This window comes from Triturus cristatus, chromosome 12 (assembly GCF_964204655.1).
Source record: "Triturus cristatus chromosome 12, aTriCri1.1, whole genome shotgun sequence".
In the NCBI taxonomy this organism is placed as follows: Eukaryota; Metazoa; Chordata; class Amphibia; order Caudata; family Salamandridae; genus Triturus; species Triturus cristatus.
This window is the reverse complement of record NC_140595.1, coordinates 739517320-739538304: the sequence shown is the minus strand read 5'-3', so window position 1 is coordinate 739538304 and position 20985 is coordinate 739517320. Positions and strand designations below refer to the sequence as shown.

The window sequence follows — 20985 nt, the reverse complement described above, 5'->3', positions numbered from 1 at the left end:
TAGAACTAATGTTGAGTATACATAATTTTAATGCACTTTCATTTTTTATAGAGTTCCCCCTACACACTAGTAGCCCACCCACGCTATAAGTGTACCATTTCTTCATCGTAACGCTGTGCTATCCTTGACGAGCAGCCCCTCCTTTCCTCTCACAAATTGGGGTAAGCGCTTCCTTCCTATGAGTCATCTACATGTAATCAGGACAGGACTACTCTATTTCTCTAACTGATGCCTCCCTTTTTCTTCTCCCACAATCAGTACCCGGCTGGGTCCCATTGTGAGTATCTCTTTTCTATTCTTTCACTCACGTGTGGCACACACTCCTCACACGGCTGCGCGGCCTTCTTACCAGGTATTTACATTGCAATTTCTCTCCTTTTAGTCGCATTAGTGCCATAAATTGGGCCCTATGCTGATATTATCATTTTTTTCATAGATGTCCCTACAACCCTAGGTCCTGATGAGACCCCACACTGCACAGAGGGTCGAAACGACGTTGACACAAAGCAAAAGTGAACCATTAACAAGCGCATATCATTGTATATATCTGCTGTTCAACCTGTATATATTTAATGGTCGACTTTTAAAGAATAGTGGAAACCTTGTAAAAATACTGTCACAATTTAGCACCATTATTTGAGGTTCCTGATTTCACTGGGGACACTACACACAAATGTTTTTCATTGTGTTTCATTTTCTGATATTGTATATATTCCTTCCTTTGCTCTATATTATAAAATCTACTGTGATATACTTAATCATTGGTATTGGTGGTTTCTTTGCCTTCTGACAACATATTAACCCCTTACATTGCTATTACACAAAATATTAATATCATTATAGACAGTATCAGTCCACAGGAACCATTGTTTCTGAAAGCACTCAGCCACGGCCTGAGTCATGGAGTAGCGCAACACCCCTGCACCCTTACCCCTAAACCCCCCTCATACCCCTAGCCCTAAACTCCCCTTATAATCTTAGCGCTAAATCGGCCCGTCCCTTAACCTTAAAACTGCCCCTACCCTTAGCCTGAAACCGCCCCTTCCCTTAGTCTGAAACCACCCCTTCCCTTAACCCTAAAATCGTCCCTTCTCTTAGCCTGAAACACCCCTTCCCTGAAACCGGCCTTCTCTTAACCCTAAAACTGACCCTTCCCCAGCTTATCTTCTGGCATGATTGTAAACAACTCGGCCTTAAGACAGGCGTGCTAATGACGCCATCGGGATGCTGCTTCCGTTCTAAAGGCTTTTCGTGATTAAACCTTCGTTCAGAAGGACTTTTTCCATGTTCCGGACCTTGACAGTGCAGACATTGTGGTGGCAGCCACGATCTTTGATGTAGATAACCAATGTGCTGTCTTACAGGACCTTCAAATGTTCTGTGACGCTCAATGAAGCAACCAGTTGCACACTTCTCCCTCTTCAAGTACAGATGTAAAGCCTGCAATCTACGGCTGGATTCTAAGAACTGGAGATCTTGTTCGAGAGAAGGTGGTGATTAAAAAAGAGAATGGCCCCTCCTACCGTCCTCTGTTGCCCCTGTTGCCTGAGTCCTCAACCGACAACATGACTAAAGTGAGTGCAGTCTCTACTACTACGTCTTCAGCAGCTGAAGTCATTTATATTGATCCACTATTGATGAAACCACCGCTTTTGCAGTCCTGTTACTGAACCCGAGCCTCCAGTTTTTCAACTAGTGCCTCTGGGTACTATATGGATCTAGATGATTTTTCTTCAGACAGTTCTGTTTTGAACACTTTTCCAGCACATATTTGTGTTTCTTTGCCTGGCTGAAATAGACTTATTTAGTCCTCCCTGGGATATATATAAACGGAGCGTTTGAGCAAATAGGGTCAGACTGATTTGCAAATGGCCATGTCTGAACTGGGGTGGTGGAGTGAGCTAATGAATGATGATGGATTAAAACCAGATCAGTTGACTGGGGGTGAGTGTTTGATTTGCTCAAACGCTCCGTCCATCATCCCCTTTGGTATCGCTTTGTTCGCCCTAAGTTGGCAGGGTATGCCCAGATGTGGGTCCCTTGCTCACTTTGCTACTGAATTCAAGATAGCCTGGCTGATGAGGGTTATGAACCCGAAACTGGTCCCAGGATGCTTGTTTCTGGACCAGGAAAGACATGGCTTGGCAGTTCGGGCTGGACTGTTCCCATGAGGCACAGGGTCAGACTGATTTGCATATGGCCATGTCTGAACTGGGGTGGTGGAGTGAGCTAAAGAATGATGATGGATTAAACCCAGATCAGTTGACTGGGGGTGAGTGTTTGATTTGCTCAAACACTCCGTCCATCATCCCCTTTGGTATCGCTTTGTTCGCCCTAAGTTGACAGGGTATGCCCAGACGTTGGTCCCTTGCTCACTTTGCCACTGGATTCAAGGTAGCCTGGCTGATGAGGGTTATGAACCCAAAACTGGTCCCAGGGTGCTTGTTTCCGGTCCAGGGAAGACATGGTTTGGCAGTTCGGGCTGGACTGTTCCCATGAGGCACAGGGTCAGACTGATTTGCATATGGCCATGTCTGAACTGGGGTGGTGGAGAGAGCTAAAGAATGATGATGGATTAAACCCAGATCAGTTGACTGGGGGTGAGTGTTTGATTTGCTCAAACGCTCCGTCCATCATCCCCTTTGGTATCGCTTTGTTCGCCCTAAGTTGGCAGGGTATGCCCAGACGTGGGTCCCTTGCTCACTTTGCCACAGGATTCAAGATAGCCTGGCTGATGAGGGTTATGAACCCGAAACAGGTCCCAGGATGCTTGTTTCTGGTACAGGGAAGACATGGCTTGGCAGTTTGGGCTGGACTGTTCCCATGAGGCACAGGGTCAAACTGATTTGTATATGGCCATGTCTGAACTGGGGTGGTGGAGTGAGCTAAAGAATGATGATGGATTAAACCCAGATCAATTGACTGGGGGTGAGTGTTTGATTTGCTCAAACACTCCGTCCATCATCCCCTTTGGTATTGCTTTGTTTGCCCTAAGTTGGCAGGGTATGCCCAGACATGGGACCCTTGCTCACTTTGCCACTGGATTCAAGATACCCTGGCTGACGAGGGTTATGGACCCGAAACCGGTCCCAGGATGCTTGTTTCCGGTCCAGGGAAGACATGGCTTGGAGGTTCGGGCTGGACTGTTACCACGAGGCAAAGGGTCAGACTGATTTGCATATGGCCATGTCTGAACTGGGGTGGTGGAGAGAGCTAAAGAATGATGATGGATTAAACCCAGATCAGTTGGCTGGCGTTGAGTGTTTGATTTGCTCAAACGCTCCGTCCATCATCCCCTTTGGTATCGCTATAACAGGTACAGGCATTAGAGCTCTGAAAGTAAATGCTAAATAGCTCAGAATAATATGAAGCATCATTAATGTCATCGCAGATACAACTCCCTTAGGTGTAGCAAATGTGTTATGTGCCATATTTACCCAATACCATAAATTTCACGAGTAGCCTAGTCCACATTAATAATCAACCACAGACATACAGGAAATCCTCATTGCATACGGTGTTCAATATGAATACAACTGTTCAGAGAAAACTAAGTTCCTCAAAATGCTCAATGTCTGTTCCACAATTAATGCCGTACTACAGAAAGCTTTTAAGTGTATCAAACCCCTGACAGTCACTGATCCTACACTGAGAAAAGAACTTGACATGAGTAGTAAAGTGGGCACTGTAAACAGTGTTCACTCTATGGAGTGAATTTTCTCTGTATCACACTGTTTGCAGACATTAAAACCTCATGAGAAATACACTACAGAGTATTAAAAAGTATCTACTAAGAACAGTACACTCTATGCAACACTTGACAAAAAATACACTATTCACTTAAAAAACCAAGGTCTGAATGTGCTAAAGATCATACTACCTGTAGCCTTCAAACTGTGGTGAAAACTTTACAGATAGCCCATTTTCTGAAGCTGAAGCAAAAGAAGCACATGTACAGAGGATAAAACCTGGTGCACACAGTTGTCTGTTATGTAGAAATTGTCATGATGAGACAATTCTGTCTAATAACTGAAGGCTGCTTAAAATACTAAGGGGCATAATTATCAAACTTTCCCGCAGCGCAATGCAGCAAGCCACCTTGCTGCGCTGCGCTTGGTGAAAGGGAAAGAGCAGGAATACGCCGTATTTAATATCATATGGCGCACTCCTGTCCTTTCCTTGCGCTGGTGCACTTCAAGCAGCCTAGCATCACAGTGCAAGGGTACCTGTGTTGCACAAATTGCTTTTGTGCAGGAAGGGATGCCTTCCTGCACGAAAACAATCTCTAAAGGCATGTTCCTCTTTCTATGGCAATTTATTGAGCGCAAACAAATACCCAAAGGTGTAAAGGGGCTAACCCTAAGGGAGAGAGAGGACAAATGTTTAATGAGTTACTCAGGAAAAAGCTAGTTTTTTAGGTTCTTTCTAAACAGTAAGAGGTTTGGAATTGACCCATTGGAAAGGGTAAGTGCATTCCATTCCCTGGCAGTGGAGTTCACATAACCTCTTCCTCCCCAGTTGGTTAGCTTGAACCTATTGACAGTTACTTTTTGGGTAAAGAAAGGGAAATTCCAAATATATTAACCTCGGTTTTTCCGGTTTTTCCGCAATTATGTTTTTGACAGTTCAGGTTTATCCAATTTCATACGGCAGTCATGCAGTCATAAAAAATGGAGCCAGCTTGGATGTTAGAGTTAGACAGAGCTACCACAATTTGGGTGTCATCTGTATAAGAGGTGAGATCCAGCCTGAACGATCTAATGAAGGAGGCCAAGGGTTTAACATAAATGTTAAACAATGTGGGGCTGAGTGCAGAGCCCTGAGGGACCCCACTAGGTAGTGGGAAGGGTTTGGACACAAAAGGGTCCGGGCTATTACTTGAGTTGTTCTAGATAGGAAGAATTCTAGGAGTTTATGGGCGGGCCCCTCGATCTCGACAGCCCGGAGACGCTTGACCAAGACCTTATGGTCAACCGTATCAAAAGCTGTCGATAAATCGAGAAGTAACTGGTGCTATGTAAAGCGTTCTGATACCTGATTGGATTCGGGTCAAGTTTGCGCTATATAAAACTCTGAAAAAAAAAAAAAGAGAGTGGCAGTCCTGTGCCTCTCTATAGAGTACTTACAATATGTGTAGGAAGCTGGCACTCTATAAAGTGCACCAAAAATAGGTACACTGTGCAGAGAGTCCAGGCAAACCCCAAATAAATTATTTGTGCCTCTTTCATAGCTGCCAAGGTTTCAGATTGCTTATGTGTGGCATTTTCATAATTTTAGTGTTATTACGAGTGGCATTCAACGACTATGAGTGACACTTTCTCGCAAACAAAATCAAGCAATGAAGACCATGGAAGTCTAAGGAAACAGATAAATATCAGAAATGATTTGAGCAATGAGAAACTCTAAGAAGATTTTGAAACTGCTGAAAAGCACCAGAAATTAAAGGGCACTAACCTAGTGCCCTTGTAACCTGTTCATGTTCTTTGCAGCAGGTATATTAATCCTCTGCGCTATTTAATCATGAGTGAAACCTCCCACTAGACAAAACACTGATCTCGAAACAGCAGGAACATTATTCAGCAGAAGTAACTTGACATTTTTATTGTTGCATTAAAACTCATGGACACGCCAGGAATTCTGCACTGTGCCGCAAGAGTTCCACAAGTAAACAAAAGGATCTCTATTATAAAAGCAATAACTCACTGCTATCCTCATAAAATATTGTTTTGCCAATATACATACTACATGTTTTTTGCAGCAGGGATATTAACCCTCTGCGCTAGTAGATGTCGAGTCAGAAATACCAGTAAACTAAACTCTGACTTTTGAGTGCAAACACTATAATCACCAGCGTTCATTTTTGACTAACTTCCCAAAAGTCTCTGAGTCACAACATCGCTGCTCCTGGGAAAATAAAGCCTGTTGCCTCTGTTTTTGGAGCTGAAGTGTCTGTAGAGTGTCACCCACTGGCTGCAGCTTCTCATGATGTGACTGGCGGTTGTGGCAGGGCTGGGTGTCCGCCACAGCTGCCAAGGTTTCAGATTGCCTGTGTGTGACATTTTCATAATGTCAGTGTAATTATGAGTGACATTCAATGACTATGAGTGACACTTTCTCACAAGCAAAATCAGGCAATGAAGACGAGTGGAACATAAGTATCAGAAATTGTACTCTTGTGAGCAACTAAAAACTGTAAGAAGTTCAAAACTGCTGCAAAGCACCAGAAATGGAAGGGCACAGACCTAGTGCCCTTGTTAGGTAATCGTACAGTAAAACAATTGTGTAACTGTGCAGTATATTTTAAGTGTTTGGTCTGGAGAAGCACAAACTCAGGAATTAAAACATACCACAGTGGTTAGGGTTAGCTTTACTAATAAGAATGCATTTCTAGCCAAACTAACCCATATTAGCAACATTAGGTTCTGTGATATGCATTATTCTTTGCAGTAGGCACATTAATCCCCTGCGCTACTGCTTAGTCAACGTGCACTGGACATATCTTTGATTTCTCCCCGGCAGGAACATTAAATTCCACGTTCTCTTTGACTTACCAAAGGAGTTACTGACGGTGTTGGTAAAATACCTTCTGCTGCTCGGCCTGTTTGCTGTAGCTGCAGTCTGTGGGCCACTCTCACTGCAGACAGCTGCTCAGACTGTGGACAGTGCTGCCATGTGCTGGAGACAGTTTCCATTTCGAAGACGGCAGGCTAGCACAGTGACCTAAATGATTCTGAAGCTCCTCTCTGTATCACAAAGAGCACTGCCTTGCATCTAATCTGCAGCAGTAGGTTGAAGTCAAGGTGCAAAGGGCATGGCGTGGCACACTGTCTTCAGAGTCTTTAGGCCCTCTGCACCTCCTTTCAACGTGACCGGACATAGCCAGTGATGTCACATGGTTGATAGGGGCATTAGAAACGTTGTTATGTTAGCATGAGCCTAGTCGCCATGATGCTGCTTTGGCGCACGACACTACATGTTTTTGTTTTGCATGTCTCAGTTTCTGCCTTTCACATGAGAACACTTTGCTGTGCTCATTCTCTGTCTGTTCCTGAAGTTTAGTCTGAACACTGTGAGCAAGGTCAGTAAACAATGTCTCTTGTTATTCTGTTCTGGTCAGACCCTAGCCCATAGACAAAACATACCGGTGCAGCTGCTACAGGCGGAAACTCGTACTTTGATATTGTGGGGATGCATGCTTGGTTAGCACACACTTGGAGAGGGACCTTTCCATGGAGAAGAGCAACAGGCACATGTGGTGTAGAAATACATCTATGGCCTGAGGTATGGGAACTGCTGAAAAAAACCAGAGATCTTCTATTATGTAATAATAATTCTACTTACCAAGGGGAGTGTAGGAATTATAGGCACTGTATTACTTTCTCCACCGACTTTATATGATGACGTCTCCCTTTATGATATATGGCCTTACTGCAATGCTAACCATATTTGGTAATATGCATCTTTATGCCTGTTGTGGCATGTATACTGCATCTTAGAGCACGTTAATTAAAATACAGGTTTTAAACTATATTTGTGTTTCTGTTTGATCTGATTGTGGACAAGTACGAGTAAGTGAGCGAAAAGGGGTGTCTTATGTCCACGATTCCTGAGAGATCAGGGAGTGTTGTGTTCTGGGGTGTCTAATCCTTTGTTACTCCGTTTGTGAGTAGGAGTCAAAGAAAGCTTTATTCGATTGCCATATGAAACAATCATAAAAGCACATAAAAAGACAACAATTATTTCATGAATTAAAATATCACACAAGTAGAAAATGTCACCCATAAATAATGGCGAATATTGTACTCAAGACTCGTTTTTAAAAAGTTAAAATCCCCAAAATATTGTGCACATTGTCCAGAAGTTGTAATACAAGGAATTTTCTGCCCTTTGAATTGGAAGCAGGTCAGCAAATCCCCAAACCCCTGCCCCATAGACCGCAGAGGAGACACACTTTGCTTTATAAATCTTAATCAGTTCGACGGGTGGTCTCCTACCTAGTTTTTTAGCAAAATTAGTCAGGGCATTTATTGATCCTAATAACACTAGTTTTTTTGCTGAGACTGCTTGTGCCCAAGTATCGTTTTGGTCAAAGAGAATTCCGAGGTACGAAAATCTCTTAGTGACCCCGATCTTCTGTCCTGCCACAAACATATTATGGACTTCTTAATACCATGACCACACCGCATGATGACGGTTTTCGAGGTGTTCACTCTTAATCCAAGATCTTCCATAAAACTAGAAAAAGTATCTAAAGTCCTCTGAAGGCCTACTTGTGTACAGGACATCAATACCGCATCATCTGCGTATAAAAGTGCTGGTATTGGACGTCCAGCTACTTGGGGAAAGTCTATATTACCTTTCAGGAGTGCCTCGCCCAGACCATTGATATAAAGATTAAAAAGAAAATGGGCCACGACACATCCTTGCTGACCCCTCTCCTTATTGGAAACGGCGCCGAGCACTCGCTCTGTAAGCCACAAAGTACACGAGCCTTTGCATCAGTGTAATAACGCTTTAAGAAATAAATCTGTACATTAATCCCCATATCTTCTAATGTTAACCAGAGTTTACTATGGATCACACAGTCGAAGGCTGCTGTGAGGTCCACAAACGCTAAAAACAACTTTCCCTTCTTCGCCCTAGTGTATTTCCCCACTAAAATTGAAAGGTTTAAGCTCTGCTCTACCGTCCCCATGCCTGCACGGGAACCATATTGTAAGTCGGACAAAACCAAATTGTCCTCAGTCAAGTCCTGTAAGCATTCTAATAACATGCGTCCCACTGTTTTTGTCATAGCATCCAACAAAGATAATGGTCTGTAACATCCTGGATCCTGCTGGTCCCCCTTTTAAAAATCTGAACTATAGCGGATTCCACCCAAGTAGATAAAAACGGGGTACGACAGCTAGCAGCAATTACCTGGATGATTATTGAGCCCCACAGGGAGGTGTTTGACTTGTATAAATCAACAGGTACCACGTCGGGCCGGGAGCCTTGCCACCCTGACATGCAGAAAGTGCCTGGTTCACCTCGTCAAAGGTAAACTGCAGGTCTAAATGGGGAAACGATGATACCAGAATGTGGTCCTCTTCACCGTTATTAGCCGTCGCATCGAAATTAGCCACGCCATTATATCATTTGGAAAAATGTTTAATCCATTGTTCTTCAGTAATGGTAATTTCAATGGACGGTCCTCCTTCATTAGTCAAGAAAGGCGCTTTAACCGCCTTCCAGAATGCCATGCCATCTTTCTGTAGAGATACTTTGTGTAGGGCCTCCCAGGCCTCATTCTTCAAACTAGTTTTCCTATTTCTAATAGCTCGCTTATAATCTGTTCTAGCCTGTCTTACTCTGTCCAGATCTCTCGGGGTCTCATGTAGAGCTTCTTTTAGCCTAGAATATGCTGACGTACACCCTGAATCAAACCCGCCCCGTAATTGGCCCTTATTGCATCGCCGCCTTAACAAGGATTCTTTTACTGCATCAGTTATCGTCTTAAAAGAGGATAAGATAGTGTCTGGAGCAGCTGATTCACTTAGACATATATCAAAGCAGAATTGCATTTAGTGACCATTGCCTTGGTAATTGCGTCTTGGTCTACCATCGACCAGCGCAAAGACTATCCATTTGTTTTCCCAATGGCTATATTTTCTAACAACTGTTCGTCTTTACCTTAGCTGATATGTTCACTTGGTATTAGCAGAGCAGAGAGACAAAGGGGGAAATGATCACTAAGAGGGATACATCAACGGTGAATGAGTGAACAGTATGCGCATAGCTATTCGATATTAGAAGGAAATCTATTGTAGAGTATAAACCTCTACCATTGAAAGTCCATGGCATGGGGGTGGGCAGTGGGCATAGTTCATTCACAAAACCCAAATTGAGACTATAGCTTAATTTATTAAACAGCTCTCCCAGTACAGAGTGCCGGAAATGGGTATTACTTGTCCCTTCGTCGTTTAAGAGACCACATGAGTTATCACCTGCATTGAGGCACAGTGCACAGCTAAAATCACCTACCAGTACTAACACAGTATCTTTGGACTTATTATTACTAACAGATTTTAAATCTCCGGTTAGTTCTTTGACTGTGTCCGCAACTTTTTCTGGGGGAATATTATTGTAAAAATTAGCTATAGCTATACAATGCTTCCCGCCTACATAAATAACAATAATTTGGTAATAAGCTTCGTTTATAGGCATTGTTATCTTTCTTACATTTAAACTACTTGATGCATACGTACATAACCCACCCTTGGCCCTTCCACCCACCCCATCTACAGCAGATGTACGATAAGTCCTAAACCCATTCAAATGATGCACTTCCTTAGACCATGTTTCCTCGAAACATTATCTTAAATTTTAATATAAAATCCCACCATGTGGAGTCATTAAACTTGGAGTGTATGCCAGAGATGTTCCATGAAACGATATTACAGAATGTTGTATTGCTAGTAGGTACAGCATTAATTGTGGCTACGTTCCTACTTTGCACCCCCTCTATATTGTTGCTTTGCGTGTTCTATTTCTAGATGTACTGGGAATTTGGTTGGGGCGACCAGGTTCAAGTTAATAATGCTTAGATCGGTTTCCTTCAGCTTCCTTGAAACAGGAGGGGGCAGGCATTTATCTCTCTCTATGTGGGCCAGTCCAGAATTACTATTCTGTAAACTGGCATGATTTCTCCTTTCACCATAGAAGCCAAAATTAAGAAAGGTATGGCCATCAAACCCCATGGTCAGTCAGTCTATCGCTTCGAGTGGGTTCAGAATATCAAATCAGTTACTCACTGGGACCAGATATCTAGGCAGCCTGTTCTCTAAATAATTAACCTCCACAGGTGAGTACAAGCGAGGTCTCGGGGTTGATAAAAAAGCCTAGTGGTAGTATGTTTATATCCTGAGCATTGAAAAACCGGTAGCCTCCCTTATCAAGGAGTGTCTGCACTAAAAAGAGTGAGCTAAAAGTTAACACTACACAGTCCCCCCTAAGTTTTTTTCTGAGTTGCCCACCCACCCTATTCTCCTAACCATTTTAAATTCTGAAAAAAATATATTATTTATACCAGTCCTTGAACTTAGGAAGTGGAACGACTTGTTCCTTAAGGTAGACCAATGCTCAAAGGTATTATGTGAGAGAGATGGAACGTTTGCCAGGACAACCGTATAAGGGGTTGCCTCTAGCGGCAGGTGTAAATTTCGTGTTGGATTAGTGAAATTACCATGAGTGGACTTCTGGTGTTCTAGAGTATTTGAGCCACTCCCTCCATCCCCATGTATAGTGTTCATTATTGGACCTAATGGGCCATCTGATCCTATGATAGATGGCACGTTAAGTGCAGCTCTGCTTTGTGAATAGCCATGAGGGTCTACTGGGGGGGTCCTGCTTTAAGGGGTGGGTGCCCAGTCCGAGTGGGAGGATTAACTATACTGGGAATAGAATTGATGTTGGTTAGAGTAGTTAAATTAGTGGTTAGATTTTGAACCTACCTGTTAGTAGAGCTACTCCCAGCTTGATCCGCCCTCTTATCTGTCCCCCTGTTGCATATACTATCCAATCCCGTACTTTGGCAAGAGGCTGAGTAAACTGTAGTTTTACCAATAACAAGTTCCTCCAATTTTGTTAGTCTAGATTCCACCAGAGTTATTTTTTGCAATATCAGGTCTAATAATACTGACAACAAAGTCTCTAATCTGCCCCAGTAGTCTTCCTCATGTCCACATTCAGGTGTCCTCCCCGTTACAGTATGTGCAGCAGATGCGGTGGGCCCTTTATCAAGAGCCCTATCATTAGTAGTGGATCTAGGCTTCCTCCCAGTTGATTTTGGGCTGGGTTTAGGCTGTTTCTGAGGCCCTCGCCCCTTCCTTTTTGTGGATTGGGGTTCATTGATGGTTTCAGCGCTCAATGTAGCTTTCCGGCCTCTAGTAATTACATTGAGCTTATCAGGTCCGCGTTCCAAGTGAGGGGATCTAGGGGAGACTATTTTTATTTCCGACTCTGAGTGTTGTGTCAGGCTAAATCGGGTAGAGGACATTTCGTGGCTATTTAACGCAAGCGGCTCAGCAGGGGCAAGTCTTGTCTGTGAGGGCAAGGGCTCTAAGGATTGTCTGTGTTCCATGAGTTTTATCTCATGGATAAGTGTAGACTCAGCCCTCAGTAAGAAAGCGTCAAGTGTCCCAGCGACGCCCTGACCTGCACCTAGTTTACGCTTACTCATGAAAACAACACAAGGACGATGACAGGGAGAAAAGCAAATTGGAAATAGTACTTCACCACAAGATTGTAGATTGTTCCGGGTGCAGAGATTTTAGAGAGTTGGCCCAGCCCAGTCTCATTCGGTCTAAGACGGGTGCAGACGGGCCCGCCCTTGGCCCACGCATGTCCCGCGCTGCGGGAGCCCCGGTCTCCTTATCAGTGTCTCCTGGCGCGCGGGCGGACAACAGCGGTGTGCTGGTGCCAGGGAAGAAACTGTGGCACCGTAGATCGTCCGCGGTATGTAGCATGCAGCGGGCAATGAAGCAACCAGGTAGATTTAGTGGCAAAAGTTCAGGAGAGCAAGTGAGACACTATAGCTAGTCAATCCTGGGCTCGTGGGCACTAAGGTGGTAGGAAGGCGCAGCCCCCATGCACCGAGGTCCCATAATCCTGCGCATAGTTCTGTGTATGTGCAGAATTTCTGCAACACTGATGATCCCGTCCCACACACACACATGAGCAGGGGAAGGCAGCACGTGTCAAGCAGGACAATCCTTGTCCATTAATTTAATTTCGGCAGCAGCAATTCCTGGTGGCCCGAGCTGGCTGCGGCTATATTTTTTTAAAGTGAAAATATCCTGCCTGCGCCGACCGGAGCCTTTCTGTCCCTGTCACTGTCTGTCCACACAAGTCGGCTGCTGATCTTCTTCCTTTATCAGCACTAACAGCGCATGGATCGCCTGGCAGTAGTAAACTTTGTTGCAGTGGGAAGGCCTTCCGGCTGCACGCAAGTGCGTGCTACTACTGACCAAATATCATGTGACAGAAAACTCACTCGACCCACACAGTAATAATCTTGGAGCACAAATGCCTCATGACACAAACCAGTGCCTCTCACAAGAATTGCAGCTTGTAAAGCGTGCAGATAACCAGTAGCAATTGGTTTAGCCAGAAATATTTCCCACCGTTAAATCCAAACTGAGTCACTGTTGGTTAACAGCCAACAAATTTGCCAGTGTACATTAAACCAGCACCCTCTTAAGTGGCACACTATTAGCAAAAGGACATATTAATCCGCCTTTAATATTCTTAACCAGTGCTTCCCAAACATTGAAAACACAAGAAATGAGAGGCAAAACAAGAAACATGAAGTTAAATCCAAAGTTCTTTCTTAAGTACACAAGGAGTCTGTGCTTGAATGTTCTTTTATTTCTTTTCTTTCAGCTTAAGAACAGAACAAACATACGGAGCCAATGTGTTTCGCCCAAACCTGGACTTCTTCAGGGCAGTATTACTCTCATGGCAGTAGTGGACATGGACACGGCATGCTAGATGGCTTTGCTGCACACTGTACTTACTTGGTGGAATTACTATTCCTGAATTAAAGACGTGTGTGAACTGTGACTCTCAGGGTCACCAAGCTTTGCTGATTTTTCGAACTTCTATTTGTATTTAACTAGTGTGGAACAAACGACATAGACTCCGGTAAGACTGTGTCACTTGCCAATTGTATTACTACTGCCATGAGAATAATACTGCCATGAAGAAGCCCATGTTTTGGCGAAACGTGTTGGCTGCGTATGTTTGTTCTGTTCTTAAGCTGAAAGAAATTAAATGAAAGAACATTCAAGCACAGGCTTGTTGCGTACTTCAGAAAGAACTTTGGATTCAACTTCATGTTTCTTGTTTTGCCTCTCATTTCTTGTGTTTTCAACTGTTTAATTCATGACCATTTAGTAGCTGGTCATTTGAGGTGAACAATATTGATGCTAGTACTATACTACTACATTAGGTGGTGCGGTGACTGAGATTTCCTGGCTACCATTATTTTTCCAGCTTCCCAAACATTTTAGAACACCACTCAATTTTTAGAACAACAAACTTTTGCAACCCGTCAAACTGTAATGGACACGAGGCAGTGCAATTTTTTTCATGTAATAACAGTAATAGTTGTAAACATCATGACCTTGACCACACCCTTTGATATGAACTGTGACCAAGATATTGATCTGCCAATAAAAGTGGCAGGTGATGAACTGCTCTGGAGCTGGAAAACCTTTCAGAGCGAGCTGCTGGTCTGTGGCATCCGTTCACTGCATCACAAGGACACTCCATTCTGCAGCAGAGTATGGGTCAAGGCATCATATCCAGTTTGTTTCAAAACAAGGTCCAGTGATGCATTTTGAAATATGCATAATATATATTTTTTTTTTTATTTATTTCAGTTTTCACAGCCAAAGTGCACTAGTGCACTTTACATAGATGACAGATTACACTGCACAGGTAAAATGAATTTCATTTTAAGCACAGAAGATTAAGGGACTTGCCCAGAATCAAAGGATGTTGAGCTAACGCAGGAACTCAAACCTTGTTCCGCAGATCCAAAGTTAGCAATTCTGGCCAATTCCATATTTCTCAATTTATCTGAAAGTCATACACAAGTGGTATGGTTGTGTATGATTGTGTACAGTGTGCACGTGGCTTTGTGAAGTAAAAAACAGAAGCAACATATACTGGAAGGTTCCCCTCTCCCAGAGTCTTGCTTAGACAGTCTTGCAAGGGTTTGTTTTAAAAATGGAATTAGTTGTTTTGTTGAGTACCTTTGCACTGGTGCACAAACAGGGCTAATCTTTTAAATATTACTTACATATTCACAAGGGGTTTGGCGACACACCAGAAATTGACTTGCGACTCACAAGTGGGTTCCGACACACAGTAGGGAAAAGCTGTTTTAAATCATAAATTACATGCAGCATAAATCTAATTACTCAGCTTATAACCAGTCATACTTCAGCCTGTGCCTCTTCTTACTATACCTTAGTGTACACTTCCACATTTTGCACCACTTTCGCAGTGTGTTACAATTCTTCTTCCTGCTGCTCTTGTATCCAAAAGCCCAAGCCTAAAAGAACCCCACTGCAACTCCCAACACAAGGCGGTAAGAGAAGCACAAATGAAGTGCACTGAGCTGTCCTAGTCACTTGCCTTCATAAACCATTCGGTAGCTGACGATACATCTGTAAATCACTGCAATTGACAGACATAAAGTTGGCCTTACAGCATGACTCCTTCCGATAGCCTAGCCCCATGTTCTGCAACTACAGCCCTAGAGTCAGAGTTTCACATATACCAGCACATCACTGTCCTTTGCAGGTATCTTCACCACTCTAACACAACTGCCAGCTTGTTTTACCACATCAGAGATAGTACAGTCTCTGTGCAGGGCAAAGTTGATGCAGTGGGGCCTCTCGCCTTGTGCGGCTGGTGAAAGAGTGCCTTCTAACCCTTATATTTACATCACATATGTCTTTGGTGCTGTCCAGAACTAGCTTCAGTCCATTGATTGACACACCAATGTTCACCGAGCACTATAACTCTCCTGCAAAGACCCCACTGTCCCTAGCTTAGATGCAGAATAACATATGCAATCCTGTTTGTTACCAAGCACAGATGACAGCAAATAGAACTGAAGGTGCAACAGGGTGTAACATCACTTGTATTGCTTTAGGGACAAGGGACGTTTGTGTCTGTGCACATCAGAATGTGTATGGTTTGTCCCCATGTGTTAGAAATTAGGCTAATGGTTGACTGGGCTGTGAGCCCAGGTCAAGCAGCAACTACAATCCTAGTCAGGGTCAGGTACAGGCTAACCCTAAATTAACCTGTGCTCACCCTCTGGTAGATTGACAATAGGTCCAATCCATGCAGCAGCGGTGATGCGTCGGTTCTGCTCGGGAATGCACCGCTCAGCCGAGGAAATGTGTTGGTTCTGCTCAGAGATGCATCGCTCAGCAGAGAAGATGCGTCAGTTCCACTGGCAAGCACCTTAGGCCCACTTCCTAGAGTGCAGGACTGGGTTGGCATCACTTGGCATGGTATATTCACAGGTAGCAGAATCCAGGTGCTGGGTTTGGAAGCCTGTTATGTCCCTGAGGCTTCAGGTCAGTAGGCCAGCCAACTCTGGGTTCTGGGTTCAAGAGATGCAGGTCCAGTCCTTCTCACCCAAGCAAGCGGGCAGCAGATGAGTCCAGCAAAGCCTGAGTCCAACAGAGTGCAGTCCTGCAGAATGGCAGTCCTTCAGGAGCATAACAGTCCTTCTTCCTGGCAGAGTATCCACATGTCCAGAAGTATACTGAAGTGGTGGTGCCTGAGGTCCTTGTTTTATACACACTTGTGTCTTTGAAGTGGGGAGAAGCTTCCAGAGGCATGCCTTTGAAGTGCACAGATGTCCTGCCCACCCTGCCCTGGCACAAGACTAACTACAGGGGGCATGAGGCCCTTTGTGTGGGAATAACACGCAGCCTATTCAGGTATAAGTGAGACTGGATCCAGATCCTCCCTTCAACCCTGTCAGTGGTGGCCCATTCAGTCACACCTAAGCTCCCATTGTGTGTGGCTGTCTAGAAGGAATACACAAATTCCACCTGACAACTACATCTAGTCATGTGACCAGAGACAGGAGGCAGGCATCAAATGGCTAGGGTAAGAAAATACCAACTTTCTAAAAGTGGCATTTTCAGAACTGTAATTTGAAATATGACTTCGGCATGAGTTAGGATTTTTAATTAGGATTCCAGAGACACCAAACTGGAACCAATCATATCTTCCCATTTGGAATTACATGTATAAAGTGTAATAAGGTAATCCCAATGTTATCCGGTGGGAGATAGGACTTGCAGTAGTGAAAAAAGTAGTTCATATTGTTTCACTACCAGGACATGGAAAACTTAAAAGAATGTGTCCTGCTTTTTAAATACAATGCACTGTCCTCTGAGCTGTCCAGGGCCTACCCTAGAGTTGATATATGTATTACAAAGGAAGGTTTGGGCCTGGCAAAAAGGTATTTTGCCAGGTTGAAATGGCAGATTAAACTGCATATCCAGGCTCTGCAATGGCAGGCCTGAGACATGGTTAAAAGCTACTTAAGTGGGTGGCACAATCAGTGCTGAAAGCTCACTACTAGCATTTAATCTACAGGCCCTTGGCATATAAGTGCCGCTTTACTAGGAACTTAGGAGTAAATCAAGTGTGCCAATTGGGGATAAGGCAATGTTAGCATGTTTAGAGGAGAAAGCACATGCACTTTAGCACTATTTAGCAGTGGTAAAGTGTGCAGAGTCCTAAGACCAACAAAAATGAATCTGGCAACAAGTAGGAGGAGTAAGACAAAACATTTGAGGTGACCCTGTAAAAAGGGCAATTTCCAACATGATGTATGTTGTTTGTTGGGATCTGCCTGGTGCGCATGCCTGGTTGCTTTGTTGGCAGTGTGCTATTTAAATGTTTTGTGCACTTTTATGCAGGAAACAAGTGTGTCTTTGTGCGTGTTTTACATGTGTGTGCCCTGTGTGTACTTGTTACTTGCGAGTTACCTATTGTGCTATCACAGTTTAAAGTTTTTTGTCAGTGTCCAAGCGTGCCTGTAGTGTTTCCCATGCAGCTCTGCATGTCTGTTGCCTAGTGTGCGTGAACTATGACAATGCCCGAGCTCCTGCCAGCTCTGCGCCTGGAAATATAACTCATTGAAAAGGAAGAAACGAACCCAGCGCATCACAGGAGATAGAGGAATGTGTCTATCCATCCGTGCAGGCATAGGTGTGCTAGAACCACCAATCACCCCAGATATCACACCCTGCTCTGCCACAGCACCCCAGTCCTTATGTGCAGCGCCCCTGTGGTTCCAGTGGTGAGACCCACACAGACAGGCCTGACATGCACCTCAACCCTTCCAGGCTGCCTGCACCCCATCTCTTCCATTAGTGGGACGGATCCGCACGCAGCTCTGCCAGTGCACCCCAGTCATGACCTGCGTCACCCCCTGCTGTTCCAGTACTGCAAGCAGCTCTGCCAATGTACCGTAACCCTCCCCCACAGGAACCAATGCCGATCCAATACTGGACCCACACACGGCTCCCTCAGTGCACCCGAATCGTGACGTCATACCTTCGTGCTGTTTGAGAAGTGAGGCTATAAAGATGGGCACAGGCGATCCACGTCACTGACACCCTGGTTACATTCAGTACAGAACCGGAAGCCCCCGCCCCTACATCCCCGTGCGCCCTCTTACCCTGGGCCAGTGCTTGGCGTAGCTCCTTCGCCGACTGCTTCAGCTTCATGCTGTCCAGGACGCTGAGGGCCACGAAGTGCGCGTACTTCTCCGTGTAGTGAGCGACCAGCAGCTCCACCACGTCGCAGGGCTGGGTGGCCTTCTCCAGCTCGGCCTGGCACACGGGGCCGATGGATCGGTACTCCGTAGACTTCAGCAGCACATTGAAGGTGTGCCGCTCTTCGTCCGTCAGGGCCTGCAGGGCGTGTAACAGACAGATTCTGGTGTTCATGGCCTCACCGAGGGCACAGTCTGCAGAGCCAAGAGCTGACGAGACCCCCGTTCACGGAAGTGGGGCACTATCACGAGAGTCTGAGCGCCACGGAGTGTAAAACTCACGCCAAATGAGTGATACTGCTTCAGACCTGGAGGAGGCCTCCGCTCCAAAGCGGCTTTGCTTACTTACCTCTACCAAGGAAGGACTAGCAGTAAAATCAAGGTATGCGTGCGTGCCCAGCGAACTCCAAGAAGCTTCTCGGAAATGAAAGAAAGAGTCTGATGAAACCTTAACACCTGCATTTCAGGGTCTATTCAGAGGGAAACGAAAGCAAGACGATGATGTAACCTTAAAACCTGCATTTAATTAGAGGGTGCGTCCCCATCCCTTCACAGAAGGGCTGGCGCTCCCAGATGCAGAGGCCCCGGGCACTGCTGGCTGTGATGCCAAGGTACGGCCGGGCACTGCTGGCTGTGATGCCAAGGTAAACTCTACACCTTGTTATCGCTAACCTCACTCCCTTTCTGTTTTACACAAAACTGGGCATGCACCAGGTGCGTAATGCCCATTGGTCTACCAGGCCTTCGCAATCAACCGCCACTGCCAAGGTGTCAAAGACTTGGGGGGCTTACTTGAGGCATCTGAGGTTGATAAACAGAGATGAACGGCTCTATGGACGAATACACAGCAGTGCTACCTTGTCACACTCTTAACTACAGCAAAGGAAAGAATTGATTTTAGTTCTCGCTGAGACAGCGCGCATGCGCTGCTCGGAGAGACTTTAGTAGGTGAGTTTTCAAAGTGCTGCTGGCTGGCGACAAACTTGCGTTCACGCGACCGTGCACGCGCGAACCGCCAGCCTTCAGCGCCATCTGAATTTGCTCGCAATCTCTTCCGGAAACTGAATCAGGTGCTGTAACACACCAGTATCTTAGAACACACACAAGCGCGCGCGACGTGCGCAGCACTTTTTCCCATCGCGCGCGTGTGCGCACAACTCGCGTCACCACTCGCGTTTTTTTAAACTTCATTTCGCGGCCGGCGTTACTTTTACTGCCACGCAGCCAGCGTGCTTGCCGCTGTCGCCACCCCCAACCCCTTTGCTTGTTTGAAAAGTGCCATGAGGCTGCCAGAGTGAGAAGGCCAAGCAGCAACGCAGCGCTTTCGGAAGAAAACTGTGGAGCTTTATTGATTTTCGTTTGCAGGCTATTGTGAACTGACTACCACAATGCTTGTGAAAGTTGGCAGGTAAAGAATCTCTTAATTTATAACCACGGGGTGGGAGGGGTCGGTCTCACCTGTTTCTCTCCTAGCATAAAAATTGGTTAAACACGCACCCATATATTTTGTAAATTGTTTCTCACTTTCCTGTTGAATACAACCACATAGTAAACATACTCAGAATTGCTGATATCTACTCATCAATACCCAGCAATCAATTGCAAATATTAATTAGCCAAATAAAGTTCCATGAAAGTGTAAGCGTGGAGCCGGCCCTCATTACCAAACACACAATCCCGGAAACGGAGCAGTTAAATGTCTCTGCACTGTATTTTCCATATTCATCTCCAGCACCTTTCATGGGATTGAACAGAAAGTGCCAGACAGAGCAGGCAGAGCAGACCAAACTCGGAGCGCGTGCCGGCTCATGTGAATTGCAGGTCAAGCAATAGCTAATGGCATCTCCGCAGGGATTAGAGACGTGGCCCACAAGTAAACCGAGCAACTGCAGCCCGAATCCGCTCATCCATTGAAGTCATGCTGGCCATTTATTGGAGCATGACCTGAATCGATACCGGAATGTCCGTAACCCCAAGTGAGCGCTCTTCGAGGTAATACTGTAGCAGAACTTGGTGCACTGCAGGCGCTGATACAACAGGTTCACTTTAAACATGAGGAAAGTAGCTCTGTTTATGTGTGTGTTTACAAGGGCTTACTTACAGTGTGACATGGTATTTTTCTGTAGAGGTCGCAGAGATTTTATATTGCACCTGATATGTACTTACGGGCAGGGCTATAAGTGGGATGAAAAAACTGTGGGTGAGGGAGGTCTCTCCAAGGGACGTGTCCAATGTAATTAAGGGCGTGGCTTTAAAACACCTAAGCAAAACATCTGTGCTTGGCATAGTGTGCCGCCCAATTGTATTTTTCTGTTTCTGTCATTGCATCCAGATATATGATACAACAAGTAACATCATACCTACAACAAGTCAGGACTATTGGCTTTGTAAAGGGTTGTGAGCTGCATAAAGATAAATAAGCAGCAACTATGGCTTGTATATATTATTAAACAAGCATTGGCATAGCCAATAGGTCTCGCTTTTGGGACCTTATAAGTATTTATTTATGCAACACAATATCCTTGGTGCAACAAAATCAACTGTTGCATGGCTAAACACTTATAAGGTCACAAAGGCGAGACCTATTGGCTATGCTAATTTTTTTGTTTGTTATGGGGCATAAT

At 44.9% G+C, this 20985-nt stretch overlaps 1 protein-coding gene across 4 annotated transcripts in view; it reads right to left on the bottom strand.

Moving 5' to 3' along the window:
* The window catches only part of LOC146782639 (uncharacterized), a 93593-nt gene extending 74318 nt beyond the window's left edge, over positions 1 to 19275 (bottom strand). For 3 of the 4 annotated variants that reach the window (XM_085637949.1, XM_085637948.1, XM_085637947.1), the window contains exon 1: positions 18266 to 18787. In XM_085637949.1, coding sequence (XP_085494075.1) covers positions 18266 to 18536 — 271 coding nt within the window. In that variant the 5' untranslated portion in view covers positions 18537 to 18787. Of the gene's footprint in view, positions 1 to 18265; positions 18788 to 19153 lie in introns of those variants that run through there. The other variant, XM_085637950.1, reaches the window with a different exon arrangement.
* Between the last annotated feature and the right edge of the window lie 1710 nt (positions 19276 to 20985).